The 18,455-nt window shown below is 61.0% G+C and overlaps 1 protein-coding gene across 2 annotated transcripts; it reads left to right on the top strand.

The window, feature by feature from the left end:
- The first annotated feature begins 11,294 nt into the window (after window positions 1-11,294).
- On the top strand, window positions 11,295-18,244 carry LOC134560684 (glycine receptor subunit alpha-4). Of its 2 annotated transcripts, none has more exons than XM_063416926.1 (8): window positions 11,295-11,409; window positions 12,248-12,315; window positions 13,029-13,252; window positions 13,383-13,465; window positions 13,652-13,792; window positions 13,875-14,089; window positions 14,327-14,476; window positions 17,708-18,244. In XM_063416926.1, the coding sequence occupies exons 1-8, from the start codon at window positions 11,331-11,333 to the stop codon at window positions 17,984-17,986; spliced, it is 1,239 nt and encodes a 412-aa protein (XP_063272996.1). In that variant the 5' UTR covers window positions 11,295-11,330; the 3' UTR covers window positions 17,987-18,244. The 2 variants fall into 2 exon arrangements, with proteins under 2 accessions (XP_063272996.1, XP_063272994.1); XM_063416924.1 differs by having other exon boundaries at window positions 17,705-18,244.
- The last annotated feature ends 211 nt before the right edge of the window (window positions 18,245-18,455 follow it).

Raw genomic sequence — 18,455 nt, 5'->3', positions numbered from 1 at the left:
CCCTCCTACCTGGCACCAGCACTCATCTCCTGCCTGTCCAGACCCTCTCTGGGACCACAGAGGAGGTGCTGGCCAGCAGGGATGGCACCGAGGTGAGCTCACCTCCCACGCAGTCACCCTTCAGAGAAGCTAGGCAGATGTCTGCCCTTGTGTTGTGGTGTCTCTTGCTGATGTTTCCCTCTGCAGGAGCCAGATTTTTTTAAACCTACCAAGTTTTTAGGTTTGGAAGATCTTGTGCAGCCTGTGCACCGTGCCTGGGCTCCCTGCTGGGGGGCAGTGGGGACCACCCGGCTCAGGGCAGGGTGCCTGCCATCCCAGGGGTGACACATGCAGGAGCCTCCCTGCTGTCCCCACGCCCTTCACAGGCTGTGTCACCCCGCTGAGGGCAGGTGTTCAGGCTGTGTTTGTGCCTGGGGGGATCAGGGGCTCAGGCAGCTGCTGGCAGCAGAACCCAGGGTGCACCCAAGAGATGCCAGCGATGGCACATGCAGTGCCCTTACCCAGGGCCCAGCTGATGGGAGGACAGCCCAGGCACTGGGAGCCTTCCTGGCTGCTCACTGCTCCATTTATCCACCAAGCAGCCCTGTTATTTACTGCAGAAATCGGGGATAATACAGTGGTACAAACAGCTTTCTTAGCCTGGTTTCCAATTTCAAAAGGAACTCCCACAAAGCCTCTCACTCGGTGCAGTGAGTCCCTCAGATTAATTACAGGTTTGTGGAGAAGGTGATTTCTTTTCCCCTGGCTCCTTCTCCAGCAGATTTGCCTTTCACATCCGCTGCCTTTCTCCTTGATTTTCTCTCTACTGGAGGGTAAACAGATGCCTCACTCTGATGTTTTCCAGGCTGTTCATTACTCTCTCACTCTGCCATTTGTGGGGTCATATTCTTGAACTGTTCTCATTTACTTTTCAGAAAATCCTGGAAGGGAAAGACAAATGTCATCCTGCCTCCGTGGAGGGGGTGGTAGGTGAGAACAGCAAATACAGCCCAGGAGTGCTCTGGTTCTGTGAAGCTGCACTGGGCTCTGTAAAGGGAGGGTGCAGGCAATGCCAGCACCAGGCTCAGTCCTGGGGTGTCCCCATTTATTTCTTGCTGCCCAGGGGACCCATTTGAAAAGGCTCAGGTGAATCCATGAGCTTCCAAAGAGCCAAGGAGGTGTTAACTTGTCCCACAGCTTCCCAAAGCCCACGGGAGGGCCAGCGATGCTGAGGGAGGTCCTGGGTCAGTCAGAGCAGCCCTTGAGCAGTGGAGGTTGTGCCTGCAGTGCTCAGCCCAGGGTTCCTGCACAGAGACAGAGCCTATCCCTGTGCTTCCCTCTAGAGCCCAGGAGGATGTGCCTCATGCCTGTCCCCTGCCAGCCCCATCCCCACACGTGCCAGGGTGATGCCCCTCTCAGAGACCAGGGGACAGGGCCTGACCCAGCCACTCTGAGCCCTGTCCTCAGGCTGGCACGATGCCCAGCAGGTGCAGCAGGGCTCTCCTGAAGGATGAGAAAGTGGGCACTGGGAGGTGAGGGCTGGGCTGGACAGCAAAAGGACAGCAGTGACAGCCCCCAGGGTGGCATTAGTGTCACTGCTCCTTGTGCCTGAGCCACAGAGACCGTGCTGTGGTGATTCCTGGGGAGCAAAGCCAACAGTAGGACCAGGGAGTGGGGGTGAGAGGTGCAGACATTCCTCAGCTGGCACCCACTGCCTCCCCCAGGGCTGCAGACACAGAGAGCGGACAGGGGACAGCAGCCATAAACCCCTCCTGTGCCCCCCTCCAGCTGGGAACAGCCCAGGGACACCACGCAGGTTCTGGGGTGGCTCTGAGGCCCATGGACTCATCTGTGGCTCCAGGCATTACTTTTCTTATGGTGATGTCCCCGTGCAACCCTCCCGTGCCAGCAGCTGCACGGGGAATCAGCCTCAGCCCCTGGGGGTGGCGAGGTGGTGACATGGGGACAGAGGAGGGGCTTTGCCAAGATGTCACTTGCAGCAGGGAGCCCAGAGCAGGCAGCACAGAGCCCAGAGCAGTGGGAGGCAGAGGATGGGGCAGAACCCGGGGTCACAGCCAGCTCCTCATGCACCGTCCCCTGCAGCCACACAATCAACACCGCCCGAGTGGCACTCAGCACACTGTCCCCTCCCTGCCGTGGCTTCTCTGGCACAGTGACATCTACCTGCTCTGAGGGGTGCAGGTGCCCCCGTGGCAGCTCCTCACACTGACTCCCACTGCCGATATTCCCCCTGGAACCAGCTGCCTGACCTGCTGCTGTTCCATCTGGGCAGCAGTGGGAGGATTTGCATCTCCAATAAATCCTCCATCTCCACCTCAGAGGCCACGCTGAGATGGAGGGGAACAGCAGGGGCACAGGGGCTCGTTTCTTCTTCCTTCTTCCCTGTACTTGCCACTTGATGTGTAATGTTCCATTTCCCAAACTTGTTCCTCCTGGGGGTCTCTAGTTGAAGACAAAACCGGTCCCATCGAATGAGGTGGGGGCAGGCAGCCTACAGGGAATGGCACCCAGCCCGAGCTCAGGGTCTGCTCCTGGTGATCTCCTTCTGCCTTCCTGCCTGCAGACTGCTGGGGCTGAGGGCAGGAGAGCTGCGGAAGCCAGAGCAGTGAACAGAGCTCATCAAACCCCAGTGCTCCTGCTGCAGGGAGAGATGTGCATCACCATGGCAACCGTGGCCAAGGATGCACGGAGCTGGGTCCCCCAAATGGGGAGGAGACTGGGGGACCACGCTGACCCTGTCCCCACTCCCCCAGTGCCACCCCTTACCCAGCACTTGCTGAGGCATTGATTTGGCACAGCAGCTCCTCCCCTCCCATGCCAAGCTGGGCAAAGAGCTGCAGTGGGTGAGGGCAAGGCAGAGGCCAGGGCTGAGGGGTCTTGCAGGGTCAAAGCCCAGTGGATTTTCTCCAGAGTCATTGGAAATGCTGGAGGAACCAGAGCAGGGGTCAGGCCAGCACCCTGGGGAAGCGAGGTGTCCTCTGAGGGTGTTGGAATCTGTGCCAGGCTTTGCTGCTGTCCCCAAGAGTCTTGCTTGACACTTATCTAAATTAAATCTCCCTGCTCATCCTGCTGGCTTGCCAAGGTCGCAGGATCAGGCATTGCCATTGCTCCAGCCTTCCCTCTGTCTGCAGTTCCCTCCTTGCTTGCTCTGTCTGCAAATACAACCCCCAGAGTCACCCAGAGCACCACCAGGGCCAGGAGACACGAGCTCTGCAGCCATGGACAGACAAAGGAAATTTGGGACCATCCAGTCCACGTCTTCAGGCCAGGGTGGCAGTCACTTGGTTGGACATGATGGGTGGGATGCACACAGAAGAGTTTCTTGAGAACCTGCCATAAAATATCAGAAATATGTTAGATGAGGATAAGCACCTGTTGATGAGGGGGTGGTTTTGAAGAACAAGCACTGGACTCTCTTTTCTTTGATGGCTTTCAGAACAATAGCTGAAAGTCCTCCCAGCCTGCAGGGAAGGTGCTCAGGGGCTCCAGGGTGCTCTGAGTGATCTGCTTGGAAGGGCAGAGGGCAGCAGGACAAAGCTGCTCCCCATGGCCAGGGGGGCAGGGAAGTGGGATGGGGCTGACCCAGCTGGATCCTGCCAGGCTGGGCTTGCATCCAAGAGAGGCTCATCAACCCTGCCCCCTCCAGCCACCCACTCCAGTGTCCCAAACCCAGCTCCCCAGCAGCTCGGAGACACAGGGACAGGGAAGTGCCCCCTCAGCCCAGTGATGTCCCCCCATAGCTGTAGGGGGGGTCTGGGGGCACATTTCCCTAGCACATGCAGCAGCCCCACAACCACAGCGATGGGCTGAATCCTCAGGTCTCACTGCACCTCATTAGGAAAATGAGCCCTGTTGCAACATCCCACCCCTGAGGAGCTCCCAGATGAGCCTAAGTGACCCCCTGGGACCAGCAAAACCCCCAGTGCTGGCCTGACACACAGCTCAGAGTGCTGGCTGAGGATGCTCTGCCCCCACACAGTGTTTTGGGGACTGATGGATGAGCAGCAGCATCTGGCACAGCCCTGGAGAGAGGCGCCAGGTCACTTGGAGCGGGAGGGGAGGTGACCTCTGCGCCTGGCTGCTCGTGGAGCAGGAGGGGCAGCCCCGAGGCTGCTGGCAGGGCCACCCCAGCCGGATGGTGCAGCTGCCCTTGGCCAGCCCCGCAGCACAGAGCGTCCCTTGGCAGCTGCTGCACGCACAGCCCACCCCCAGCACCAGCACCAGGGGTATTTTTAGCCTGGAAAAGTGCCACAGAATCGTAGAGCAACATTTGCTGGAGTTGGGACCAATGTCTCAGTTCACCTTGCAATTGTCTCTGGGTCACCCTGCGCTGCTGGGGGAGGCACTGGGTGCTGCTGGCACTGCCACATAAACACCGAGCCCCCACTGGGGTCCCTAGTGCCACTTGTCCCCTCCTCCTACACCCTGGTACCACCTTCCTTTAGGAGCAGTTCCTAAATATCCCAACAAGCTATGACCTTCCAGGCCACAGAAAGGGACATCCTGCCCTGTCCCTCTGGTATCCTGTCCTGTCCCTCTGAACTCGGTGCCTGTTTGCCCTGCTAAGGAATGGGGGCACGTTTGGGGTCTCTGCCCACGCCCTGGTGCCAGTGGGACCCCATTCCCTCCACCAAAGCTCCACACAGTTACTTATCCCTTCACCGTTCATTGCAATGAGATGATTTTTGCTCCTGCTAGGAAAGGAAAACACCCACATCCCATTATACAGCTTCTCCAGGGAGAGACAGGGACCAGCAGGACACTGGAAAAGCAGTGACATTACATGACAACACAGTGTCCAAACTGGGCTCACGCCGGGCAGAGCCCCAGGCTGACAGCACTGCACAGCAACCCACGAGAATGTGTTTTCTCCAGCATTAATTTCACACCCCATTAAATGCCTCAAAACGTTTGCTTTGCGCGAGTCTGCTTCCGTGTCCCCCCGGGGCAGAGGGGATGTTCTCTCCCCAGCTGCAGGCGTGTGGGGTTTTCCTGTTTGTTTTGCTGATTTTCTTCAGAAACAGTGATGAGGCTGTGCCTGCTCTCCCTTATTTTCCCTGGTCAGAGGATTTAAAAAGAGAAAGGAGAGCTGACATGGCCCTAAACCGAAGGCAACAGAGAATTTGAATCGTTCACAAGGAGTGCTTTGCTCCCCAGGGCTCATTAAGCATTTAAGCAGTTGGTCCAGAGAAAGGCACAGCAGCCCTTGCACGCTGGCTGGCAGAGCCCTCTGCACACAGCAGCTCCATCTCACACCTTGGCTTCTGCAAAAGAAAATCCCAATCCTGGGACAAAAGAGGGAGGAGGGTGTCCAGAGCTGGCTGGGCTGGCTGGGAGCCTTGGGAGAGGGGAAGGAAGTCAGGAGAGAATTAGGAGACAGGATGGAGGTGCCTGTGAAGTGGTGACAACAAGCACAGTCTCCTCTGTGCCTGAGGAATTGCAGAGTTGTTATCCCACCCTGGCCCACGTGCCAGCCCTTCACTGGCTCTGGAGCTGAAAGATGCAGAGCAAGCAATGCCCCCAAACCAGGAGCTGCCTCAAGCTGCTACCAAGCCCTCCCCAGAGCAACTGACCCTCCAAAACTGCTGGAGGGGTGCTGAAGCAGAGAACTCAAAGCCCACCATAAACCTGTGCTCACCTGAAGCTTCTGTCCCTCCTGATGCTTCAGGTTTTCCTGGCTCCAGGGCAAAGCAAATCTGTGCTCACTCCAAAGGAGAGACCAAGGATGAGGGAGAAGAAGCAGGATGACTTTGTGGCCCTGCATGAAGAGAAAAGTGCACTCCTTTGCCTGCTGTCCTTCCTCTCCCTCAACACAAATAGCATAAAGCTGGTCTTTATCCTGAAACTGAGCTTAAGCACCTGAACCTTATCTCTGGAAAAAAAACCCAAACCTGTTTTCAAGGGGCTGAATGACTCACCCCCACCTTGTAATGGTGTTGTCTGCAAATACACTTCAGGGTTTCATTTATCAGACAGGATTAAATCTATAGATGTGACATATAGATTAAACCTATAAATGTGGGGCTGAGCAGCAGAGAGGGTTTGGGGTACAGGCAGTGTGGATTGGCACAGATTGGCACAGCCCTTCTCCAGGCTTTGGAGCCAGGAACATTTGGGGCAGGTAAGTGTCTGGCCTTAAAGAAGGAATTTGATGTGAACTCAGAGATAGTGGAGGGAAAGGGAAAAAAAGATATCCCACTTTTCTCCCCATCTGAGCAAACTCAGTCTCTGCTGCCTGCACGTCTCCTGTGAGCAGAGCCTGGCACGGTGACAGGGCCAGCTATGGGGCAGGGACACGGGGATCCCCTGGGGGCTGCACCAGGCTGGCAGCCACTGGATCACAGTGTGGTCTTTGCCCCCTGCCAGCCTTGCTGCCTCTGGGGAGAGCAGCCACAGGGCAAGCTGGTGGTGGATGCCTGTCTCCAGGAGCCCAATGCTGACAGCTGCCTGCTGGCTGGAATCTTGACTGCTTACAGAAAAACCACCTCATGCTTTGATTCGAGGGACATGGGGGATAAGCCTGGTCTTGTCACTCCCAAAAATCCCCTGGCTGGGGTGAGGAGCCATCCTGGGATCCCCTGGGCGCTGCTGGGGCTCTGCTTGTGCAGTTCCTGCTCCATCCTCCCGACCCAGCCAGCAACAAACCAGCGCTGCCCTCGCCCTCCTGACGGGATGCTCGCTGCCTTCCTTTTCTCAGAGCTCATTCCCAGCACCGCTGCTCTCCTCGCAGCTCTGGCTGCCTGCAGAGCTGCAGGGCGGGCAGGAGGGCTGGGCTGCAACATCCCCCGTGGTGCTGCCCACCAGGGAGCCACGCTGGCTTCACCACCTCCCCAAGAGCTCCTCAGCTCGGTCCCAGCGCCCTGCTGACCACAGCGTGGCTTGTGGCTGGATTTCTTGAGCTCCCATGCTCGTGGCCACCCGACACGCTGGCCCCACCGCTGCTCTGACCATCCCCAGGCCCCTCAGCTGATGTAGGGGCTCCACGCCAGTGCCTCAGTTTCCCCAGAGCGCGGAGAGGCCGCACTGGCTCCCCTCCTCCCCGCGGTGTCAGGTCGGCTTAGCTCGGACAGTGTCTGGAGGAGGAGCTGTCACACAGAGCGCGCTCCCCGGGGCTCCTCGCCGTGCCTTGCGCCTCCCAGCACCGCGGCACCGTAAACATCAACGGCGGCGGTAATCGGAGCAGACTGCGCCCAGCTCCCGGTGCCGGGGGAGTCCCGGGGAGGCGATCAGGACTCCTGAGCGCTGCCCCGAGCCGAGGGCCCGCTGGCCGCCGCCTCCAGCCCCCTCTGCCCCGTGCTGGGCAGGCACCGCGGGCTCAGCCTGTCTCACACTGCCTTCCTACACCGAACCCATCGGGGAGCTCTCCAAGCAGCCCCTCACTCGCCCTGGGGAGAGCAGGCACAGGGGGCACCGTGCCCTCCTTCTCCTCTGAGATCCTCCTCTGTGGAGCCCTGCAGCAGTGGCTTTGTACAGCAGCTCCCAGCCATTACCAGACTGCAATTAATACAAATAAATGAGATGAGCCAGCCACAGCAGAGTGCACAGAAACCTGACTGACATATCTGCCAGGAATCATTTATTCTGCACTTTTATCTTTTTTTAAAATACTATTTACTTCCTTGCAAATTAATCACAGATTGCCTTGGACCAGAGTCACTCTGCGGCTTGGCCAGGTGGCCTCAGGGGACAGGGCACAGGCGGCCGAGCAGCCCGATCCCAGCCGCGGCTCTGGTTAACAGGCAGCTCCCCTCCCTCTGCCTCTGTTTCCCTCTCCCTGGCAGCCGCCGCAGCTCCGGCATCACGCAGACATGACTGTCCATCTTGTGTTCTCCAAGGCTCACCCAGGACAGTCTTGTCCACCCGCTGAGTCTCTAGGAAAGGCAAGCGCGGGGGTCCCAGCAGGAGGGACCTGAGCTGCGGCCCCAAGGCCAAGCAGAAGGGTTTAGGAGCCCGGTTTTCCCCAGCCGCTCCCCCCCCATCCGACGGGCAGTTCCTCTGGGACATCCCTCAGCCCCGCACATCCCTCAGCCCCTGCACATCCCTCGATCCCTGCACATCCCTCAGCCCTGCACATCCCTCAGCCCTGCACATCCCTCAGCCCCCGCACATCCCTCAGCCCCTGCACAGCCCTCGATCCCTGCACATCCCTCAGCCCCCCACATCCCTCGATCCCCGCACATCCCTCGATCCCCGCACATCCCTCGATCCCCGCTCATCCCTCAGCCCCGCGCGTCCTCTGATCCCGGCACTGTTCTCGTCCTCCCATCCCTTGCACAGCCATCAGCGCTGCCACATTCCTCAGCCCCGGAGCATCCCTCGCCCCCTGTGCGCCCCGGGACCCTCCCAAACCCCTCGGGGGTCGCTCCCTCCCCGCGCCGCGGAGCCCCCACGGGGGACGCGGGCTCCGGGACAGCCCGGGCGGGGCGGCAGAGGGCCCCGAGGGCACGGGAGGAGGCGGGCACGGGGCCGGGAGCCCCCCACCGCCGTGCCCGCCTCCTCCCCGCCGCGGCGGGCGAAGCTCCGCCCGGCTCCCGGGGCCCTCAGCCGGCCGGCGCCCACCCCGCGGCGGGCGCCCGGACTATGAGGAGCGGGACCGGGCGGGGGGCGGCGGCAGCGGCGGCGGCAGCGGCCCCGGTGCGGCGGGAGCGGGAGCGGGGACGCCGCCGCCGCCGGCCGGGTCATGCCCGTGCGCCCGGGGCGGCGGGGCTGCGGGCTGCGGCGGGATGGGCGCGCTCCGGGCCGGTGCCCTCGCCTTCCTCCTCCTCCTCCTCCTCGGCTGCCTCCTGCCCCGGCGCGGCCCGCTCAGGTGAGCGCACGGCGCGGGTGCTCGGGGCTGCGCGGGGCTGCGCGACCGCTGCTCTCTGAGCCGCTCCCGCGGCACCCGGACCCACCCCGGGAGCCGCGATTCCCCTCCGGCACCGGGCATCACCCCATCCCCGAGACAGATCGCTCCTGCGGGACCTGGGCAGCCCCTTTCAGACCCGGACGAGCCCTGAACCCTTATCCCGACCCCAACCCGGCCCCGCCTCCGGGGCCTGATGCCCCAGACAGAACGCCCCCAGCTCCTATCTGCACCTCCCGCAAATCTGGCCTCCTTCCCCACTCCCCAGGACCCGACCCAGCACCGCGGGAGACCCCCGGACCTTCCCCCTCCAGTCCCCCATCGCACACAGCCAGACCCTGCCTGTCCCCAGCAGCCCCCGAGGGTTCCCCTGGCCCCAGGCCAGCAGGGAGAGCCTTCCCACCATGGGAGAGGGCGAGCTGAGCCAGGTGATAGCCCAGACAGCTCCTTCTCTGGTGCTGCAAAGCCCCGAGATGTCCAGATCCTCTCTGGCTCATGGTATTTGGGGAGAGGAGAGCTCAGGACAGTCCCTGACCCAGACCCTGGGTCACTTGGGACAATGGGTGGGTGCCCCAGGTCCCATGGGTGCAGAAACAATTCTTGGCCCACTTGGATGAAAAATCTAAAGCCCCCAGGTCCCTTTTTCCATCTCTGTCCACCTTGGGTGTTATCTGGGACAGGGTGGGATGCAGTGGAGAGGGGTCAGGGAGGGAGGGGTTGGAGGCTGCAGGACTCCTGGGCTGAGCCTGATTCCCGTTCTCTCCCACACTCTGCTGGTGTGGCTGGAGCAGCATGGGGGGGATTTCAAAATTTGTGGCAGGGAGGGGTAAACCAGAATTGCTTCACGTGCAGAAACTGCATGTCTCAGGGCAGCATTTTTAGGCAGACATCAGCATTTTCCAGCCCTACTCACTCCACAGAGGTGCTGAGTCCCAGGGCCCTGCGGTGCCCAGCCCAGGGTCGGGGCAGAGGCCCCAGGGCAGGCATTGCCTCAGGTGGGGAGCTGCAGGCAGGGGCTGTGCCCAAGGGCTGCGTTTCAGCCAGGAATGCCATGAGAAGTGGCTGCACTCTGGGCATTTTGGCATCCCCCATGCAGGTTTGAGCATCACCAGGGCTGCAGATCCGCTGTGGCTCAGCCAGTTATCTGAGCCTCTTCAAGGAGCTACTGCCAAGGGAGCCCGGGGGCCTCCCTCCCACGTGCTCCAGGGGAGAGCCCTCACTGTCCTCTCCTGCTGAGGAGGACATGGTTCACAGCTATGTGACAGGCAGGAGCTTCCCTTAACTCCTTGCTAGCCTGGCCTCTTGCAGCCCTCCTCCCAAAGGCACCACACCTTGCTCGTGCAGCTCCTGGCGGGGAATTTCTCCCAGTCTTTTCCTCTTGATCAGGATGAATTTCAGGTACTCTCTGCTGCCCTTGTCCAGTTAAAGATGCCCCACTGGGACATTTTGGTTGTGGCCATTTCTAGCTGGTAAGGGTGGACATAAACCCCTCTAGGATGAATTTCACCCCCTTGAAAAGAGGTAGGAAGAAGGACCACAGGGTTCCCAGCATCATCCTCTTCTTGTAGTGATGGGGTCGTAGCTCCAAGCAGGAATGAGATCCACCTGGACATAGACCTGGTGGAGTTACAAGGCAGCATGCAGCAGCACCAGCAGCATTCTCAAAGCTCCTTTTGTGTCCAGAGATCTCTGGCCGATTCCTCTCCATCACAGCCACATGCCTGGCAATGTGGTGAGTGAACATCTCTCGCATTGTTCCTTGAAATTATCATTATAGACTGACGGGAGGAGAGAAGCTGGCAGGCTAAGATGCATTCACAAAAATATCCCCTCCAGAGTCAGTTTAAATAAATCTCCATCATCATTCAGAGCGCTGTGTGGGAGAGCTCATCGCCATGGCTGGTTTGGAGGTGGGCTTTGCTGCTCCTCTCCTGCCACATCTCCTTGGCCCCTGGCAAGAAGTCAGAACCCAGCTGTGCTCTGGACACCTCCTCATTCAGGCAGGGCCGTTGTGGCCCCCCCTCCCAAGCCATGACAGGCAGGGTGAGATTGTTTGCTCAGCAACCCAAGCTGGAGCTGTAGGTGGAACCTGAGAAGGAGCCTTCCTGCTTTTCCTCTCCAGCTCTGGTTGTGCTGTGTCCCCACCACAGCCCTGGAGGCAGGAGGGTGACCCCCAACCCCATGCCAAGGGACATGGTGGAGCAGGGACAGGAAAAATGTGGGCATGTGGCACTCAGGCTGCTGCAGGTGAGGGGAAAAGGCAGCAGGATGCCAGCAGAAGGAAGGGATTCCCCCAACATTCTGACTGGGCACTGGAGTGGATGCAGCACAGGCACAGCCGCCTGCCCTGGCAGCTGAGTGTCCCCAAGGTGTGCCAAAATGTTCCTGCAGACCCCAGCAGGCAGCAGCTGACCTGCCTCCTCTGCCCCACAGGCTGGTCTCAGGGCGGGAGGAGATTAAAGCTGCTTCCCGAGGCTCACCCCAGCCCATGTCCCCCTCCGACTTCCTGGACAAGCTCATGGGACGAACCTCAGGGTATGACGCCCGCATTCGACCCAACTTCAAAGGTAAGAGGGAACATGTGGGGGTTCCCAACCTGGCAGATCCATGCTTATGGCTGCCCAAACCCAGGGGCTTTGTGGCAGGACTGTGACCCACATCCCTCTGTCCCCACACCCCCCCCAGAGTCTCTGCTGCTCCTGCCAGCACCGTGTGCTCGCTTTGCCTGACAGCACGGGGGTCTGTGGTGCTGGCAGGGCATTCTGGAGTCCATCCCCACACCCGGGGGTCTGCAGGGCTCCCTGGGGTCCATCCCCACACCCGGGGGTCTGCAGGGCTTGCTGGGTTTCCTCCTCCCCACACCCTGGGGGTCTGCAGGGCTTGTTGGGGTCCATCCCCACCCCCCGGGGGTCTGCAGGGTGTGCTGGGGTTCACTCCCACACCCCGGAGGTCTGCAGTGCCTGCAGGGCTTGGTGGGGTCCATCTCCCACCCCCCGGGGTTCTGCAGGATGTGCTGGGGTCCATCCCCACACCCTGGGGGTCTGCAGGATGTGCTGGGGTCCATTCCCACCTCCCTGGGGGTCTGCAGGGCGTGCTGGGGTTCACTCCCACACCCCGGGGGTCTGCAGGGCGTGCTGGGGTTCACCCTCACACCCCAGGGGTCTGCAGGGCGTGCTGGGGTCCATCCCCACACCCGGGGGTCTGCAGGGTGTGCTGGGGTCGATCCCCACACCCAGGGAGGCTGCAGGGCTTGCTGGGTTTCCTCCCCACACCCGGGGGTGGCCCCAGAGCAGCAGGATCCCTGTGTGCGTTCAGCCACGCCGCGGTCCCGGGCCGGTGTCCCCGCGTGTCCCCGCGCGTGGCTCAGCAGCTGGCAGCAAGAGGAGGCCTCACGCTGTTTTCCAGGTCCCCCCGTCAACGTGACGTGCAACATCTTCATCAACAGCTTTGGCTCCGTCACCGAGACCACCATGGTGAGGGTTTTGCTGGCGCGAGGGGCTCTCCTCTCCCAGCACCCGGGGCTGGCAGTGGCTGTGCCAGGGTCGTGGGGGTCCCAGTGCCCCTGGGGCTTACAGGGGCTCCTGTGACCCTTTCTCTGGAGCCATCCCTGGCACCACAGTGGGGACATGCAAAGCACATGGCTGTGGCTTTTCTGGGGTCAGCTCACACAAGCTTGGCTTGTGTGGGTCACATTCCCTGTGCATGAGCTGGAAGAAAGACCTCCCCCCAAAGGGTCACAGTGGGGCAGCTGGATGTAGCCCCCTGCCCTCCTGAACCTCCTTGTGTGCATGAGGAACACCTCAGACGAAGTCCCAAGGCTAAAAATTTCCTATTTATGTTTCTGCAAAAACCTTAATAGTATCAACAGGCCCGCAGAGCCTGTGCCAAATGCTGCAGGCAGCAGTTACTGGTCTCCCTCCTCCTCCTCCTCCTCCTCTCAGCTGCTGTGGCCTTGGATTTGAATTTCCCCTGGCTGCCAACAGCATGGGAAGGCTCCTGAGCTGCCCCTGCTCCACGCTTTATTAGTGGCAGGCATGCAGGAACAGCAGGGCTGAGCCTCAGTGGAGGCAGCCCCTTCCTCCTCCTCCATCCCTTCCTCCTCCTCCTCCTCCTCCTCCTCCTCCTCCTCCTCCTCCTCCCCGGGCACCAGGGGGTGCTCACGCCTGACGCGTGCCCTCTGTCCCAGGACTACCGGGTGAACGTGTTCCTGCGGCAGCAGTGGAACGACCCCCGCCTGGCGTACCGGGAGTACCCCGACGACTCCCTCGACCTCGACCCCTCCATGCTCGACTCCATCTGGAAGCCAGACTTGTTCTTTGCCAACGAGAAAGGGGCCAATTTCCACGAGGTCACCACCGACAACAAGCTCCTGCGCATCTTCAAGAATGGCAACGTGCTCTACAGCATCAGGTAGAGCCTCCCCCTGTGGTGCAGTGCCTGAATGAGGAGGCAAAGCTTTCCTCTTGCCTTCTGTGTGGCAGCTTTTCCCCACTGATTACCCCAGCTCCAGCAACTCCCTCCTTTCCTCTGCCTCCTCCAGGCTGACACTGATCCTGTCCTGCCCCATGGACCTCAAGAACTTCCCCATGGATATCCAGACATGCACCATGCAGCTGGAGAGTTGTGAGTACCTCGAGGGGGTTCAATGCTTCATTTCCCTCTTCCCATCCCATCCCCTCCCATTCCATGCCATCCCAAAAGCCAGCAGCTCACTTTTTCCGAGGGACATAAGCAGGAAAAAGCATTTATTCAGGGTGGGGTTGAACAGGGCACACATCCCCATCCCATGGCTCCCTACATCCCCTCCAGTTGGCTACACTATGAACGACCTCATCTTCGAGTGGCTGGAGGAGCAGGAGGCCGTGCAGGTGGCAGAGGGCTTGACACTCCCACAGTTCATCCTCAGGGACGAGAAGGACCTGGGCTATTGCACCAAGTACTACAACACAGGTGAGCACCCCAGGGACCTGCTGCCACCCCCCGCCATGGCCCAGGGGTCCCTCTCTCCCATCGGGGCTGTCTTTCCCTACAGGCAAGTTCACCTGCATCGAGGTGAAGTTCCACCTGGAGAGGCAGATGGGTTACTACCTGATCCAGATGTACATCCCCAGCCTCCTCATTGTCATCCTCTCCTGGGTCTCCTTCTGGATCAACATGGACGCGGCGCCAGCCCGGGTGGGCTTGGGCATCACCACGGTGCTCACCATGACCACGCAGAGCGCCGGCTCCCGTGCCTCCCTGCCCAAGGTCAGTGCTGGCTGCCCGCTGGGCTCCCCCCTGCAGCCACCCCCAGTGCCCCAGGAGCAGCCTTTCCCTGGGAATGGCTTGGCTTTGGAGCCTCATCAGCTGGGGGGGAAACACAGGCTGCTCTGCCCTGGGCTGAGAGGGCTCCCATGCCTGTTGGCAGCGGGATGAAGCTGGCAGAGGGGAGGGATGAGCAAGGTGGGGGGCAGTGGGTCCCTGAGCCCCCCCTTGCCCCGGCAGGTGTCCTACGTGAAGGCCATTGACATCTGGATGGCCGTGTGCCTGCTCTTCGTCTTCGCCGCCCTGCTGGAGTACGCGGCCGTCAACTTTGTCTCCCGCCAGCACAAGGAGTTCATGCGCCTGCGCCGCCGCCAGCGACGGCAGAGGATGGTGAGTCCCCCCCTCTCATGACATCTGCTCCTCCTCAGCCCCTGAGGGGACACCCCAGGGCTGCAGGGACAGTTTCTGGGCAGTCCCCAGGGCAGGGCTGCGTTCCATTGCCCCAGATGGCTCCTCCAGCACCCCGGGGACCCACGGGCACTGCAGCACAGTGCACAGCACCCATGGGTGCTTCAGGCCCTGCTTAAGGTGCTGTCCTTCTGCTGGGACATCCTCTGCTTCCTCTAAAAATGCAGAAAAATAAACAGTGAGGATGGGGGAAAACCAGCTTTTCCCCTTACCTGCAGCCCCTAACCTGGGCTCCTTGCTGTGCTGTAGTGGTGACAGGGACTCACTGCTGTGTCAGGGACCTGGTGGCACCCAGGGACAGGTCTGGGATGCAGATGGGAGCGCAACAGGGTCTGGAGAGGCAGGATTCCTCACTCATGGAAACAGCCCTCCCCTCTCTCAGCCCATCAACACAAGGCATCAGGCCTGCAAGAAGCTTGGGGTAGGCACGTGTGTGCCCCACTCTCATTTTCTCTCCATAATCACTCTGTGAGGCACCAGATCTCCACAGAAGACATGAGTACACACACACCCCCACACCACACAGACTCACAGCGTCCCCTGCAACCAAATCCCTTCAGCATGTGCTGAAGACAGACCCCGGTGCCAGGGCACACCAGGGGGGCTTTTTCCCCCCACACAGAGCCCCTGTGTCCCCACCATCCCCACCCTGGCACCCAGAGCCGCTGCCCCGGGGCCGGGGTAGAGCCCTCGGTCACCCGCTGTCCTGTTTCTGTTTGGTGCACACTGCTGGATGCCAAAAGGGCCTGAGCAGCGGCACGGCCAGCCTGGAGTCCCTGCGGCAGCTGAGCAGCCGGCACGGCAGCGAGCACACCTACGCGACGCTCTCGCAGCTCTCCAGCTCCCGGGTAAAGCACGACCCTCCGGCAGCCCCCCGTGCTTCCCCAGCCAGCCTCACCCTCCCCGCCCCAGGAGGAGCCCCCAGGAGCCAGCCCCGAGGGGCCTGTGGAGGAATCAGGACAGTGATTTGCAAGAGGATGTGGCTGCCAATTCCTGGGCTCCAAAGTTTAGAGAGAGGGATGGGAATGGAGCAGGTTGCCCTGCAGACACCTCCACTCCATGCCTTGGGTTCCTCTTCTGTAAAGCAGCACCAGCACAGTCCCCTTTGCTGAGGGTGAGAGGTGCTGAGGCTGACTGGTGGCTGCTCCTGGGCTGCTGCCCAGCTCCCCAGCCATGCCCACAGCTCTGGCAGGGCGAGGGCTCTGCCTCCCTGCAGGCAGCTTGAGGCACTCCCAGCTGCCTGCGGTCACTCCAGCACAGGCAGAGGCTCAGGGCACACGGGCACTTTGCAGCTTGAGGGAGAATCATGGGGCAGGGCAAGCTCCCAGGATGTTGGGGAGATGCAGGGGGGCAATCACAGCTCAGGGAGGAGATCAGGCCTGGCCACCCTCACCTCCTCTACACCATCATCAGCCCTTGGATGCCAGGGGAGGCATCTTTGCACCCTGCCTTTCACAGATGACTCCTGGAGATCATCACTCACACAGCCAGGGCAGGGAGAGGGAGGCTCTGTCCAACCCAAGGACCATCAGCTGGCTTAGAACTGACCAAAATGCAGTTGCCCTGTGGTGGAGGCTGCAGAGCCACCCCAGGGTGCTGCAGGCACAGCACTGGATGCAGCCAGGAGCACCCCAGGGTGCTGCTCAGTCAGAGATGGGAGCAGAGCCCCGCTACACACAGCTGCTGTGCCTGAGAAAGCAAAGCCTGGGTTTCACAAATTCCCCCCACAGATCACCCAAATGCAGGCTCAGGAACAGGCTGGGCCCGCTGGCTCCCCGGGCTGGGGGAGTAGCTGCTGGTCCCCAGGGCACACAGAACACCCCAGCTCCCCCATCCAGAGTGGCTGCAGGCACTCAGCCTGCAGCCAGGAAATAAAACTGTACTGCAAATGACAGCTAACCTCAGCAATCCGAGCCACTGCTGCTCTCCCACTGTAAAATCTTCCTTAGCAGTGGATTGCTGAGTTAAATAAAGATGCCAGGGTACAAACTCTCTGCATGAGAGCCCCCGTGCTAGCTGAGCGCCTGCAGGGGCTGACCTCAGCAAGCAGCCTCTGTGTCCTGGAGGGCAGTGCCAGCCTGAGATGGTGTTTGGGATCCCAAACAGCACCCAGACACAGAGTGAGGCACTGACCTGCAGCAGGCCTTGGAAGAAGGGACCCACCACAGCCAGATACAGCACCAGCAAAGGCAGAGGGGAGCTGAGCTGAGCCACAGAGATGAAATGAGTCCAGGGGCTCAGCAAAAAGCCAGATGTGCAGCCTGTGCTTGCACACGCCCATCCCTCATCAAACCTTTGCACACATAACCCTCTTCAAGGCTAAAAGAGCAGGACAAGGCAAGTGGCTAACAGTGCACAGCTGCTGATGGGGAGGAGTGCAGGCACTGCTGGCCAGCCCCTGAGGCACACAATCGGGCCCTGAGCAGCGGCAGTGGGCAGCGGCCAGACACTCTCTCGGCAGTTTTGCAGCCTTGATCATGAACGTGCAACTCCATGGGCACTCTGTCCTCTCTGCAGCGAGGGGAGAGAGAGGGTGAGCAAGGGCACAGAGAGCAGCAAGGAGTCCAGCTCTCTCAGCCTCCCTCCTCCGCTGCAGCAGGCAGTCTCTGCTGAGCAGACATGGGGAAAAATGAGGGCCTGGGTTCTCAGAGGGACTGAGGTGCCCTGCAAGCCCTGGTGGTAGCCAGGTTCCTGCATCCCTGCCCTGCTCTGCCCCAGCAAGCTGCCCATCCCCTCCTATTCCCCATCACAGTCACTCTTCCACCCCACAGCAAACACAGCACAGCCACAGCAGTGCCTGCACACCTCAGCTCCCTGCACCAGATGCACCCTGCACCCCTGTGTGCCCCCTTCCACCAGCTCACCTCCCGTCCCTCTGGCTGCCAGAGTCAGGCTTCCCCAGCCCCGCAGCTGGAGCTGGGAGGAAGCTGGGGGGATGCGTGTGGGGCTGCCAGGGTCGGGCTGCCTTTGGGTACACCCTGATGGAAGATGAGAAGGCCGGGGCTCAGCGCTCACCCTGTGCACAGCGCTGCCGGCCCCTGCTCTGCCTGCACGGCCGGGGCTCTGCCAGCGCCCAGCCTGGCACAGCCTCGTCACCCCGCAGCGCCAGCACCCGCGGGTGCCCTGGCTGACGGCGTCTCCCTTCACCAGGAGGAAGAGCTCAGCCGCGAGAGCCGCTTCTACCTGCGGGGCTACGGGCTGGGCCAGTGCCTGCAGCCCCAGGAGGGGGCTGCGGAGGGTCCTGGTGTGTACAGCCCCGCGGCAGCCGCGCTGCGGGAAGGGGAGAGCCTCCGCCGGCGCTACCTCGACCGCGCCAAGCGCATCGACACCATCTCCAGAGCCGTCTTCCCCTTCACCTTCCTGCTCTTCAATATCTTCTACTGGGTCGTTTATAAAGTGCTGCGCTCAGAGGACATCCACCTGGTGCCCTGAGGCTGGGGAAGTAGGACTGCCTCTTGGTGTGACCCCCACGGCGTGCCCCGGGTGCCACAGGCTCAGCCAGAACTGCATTTCCCTCTGCCCCGGAGCGGTGGCACAGCTGGGCTGGGCCTCAGAGCCTGGACATGTGGCAGCCCCCATGCCCCACTGGATTCTGTGGCACAAAATGGGGGGATCAACAATCACAGGTCCCCACGGTCAGCTGGAGAGAGGGACCCCTCCTTCTTCCTGCATGGTGTCACCCCCAGGTACCCCAGGATGTGCTGTCAGGACACAGGGAAAAAACTGCTCCCCAGGAGTGCTGTGCTGCTGGGGGAGGCCCTGGATATCCAGGGGCACAGGAGAGCCCTGGGTACTTTGGCACAGCCAGTGGCCAGAAAACATCACCTTCCAGAAAAATCCCTTCCCCTCTCCACACCTACCATGTCAGGCTGCTGCTTCCCCAGCCTGCATCACTGAGCTG

Source organism: Prinia subflava, chromosome 20, assembly GCF_021018805.1.
Source record: "Prinia subflava isolate CZ2003 ecotype Zambia chromosome 20, Cam_Psub_1.2, whole genome shotgun sequence".
Classification (NCBI taxonomy): Eukaryota; Metazoa; Chordata; class Aves; order Passeriformes; family Cisticolidae; genus Prinia; species Prinia subflava.
The sequence above is the reverse complement of the archived record's forward strand: the minus strand, read 5'-3'. Positions and strand labels throughout refer to the sequence as shown.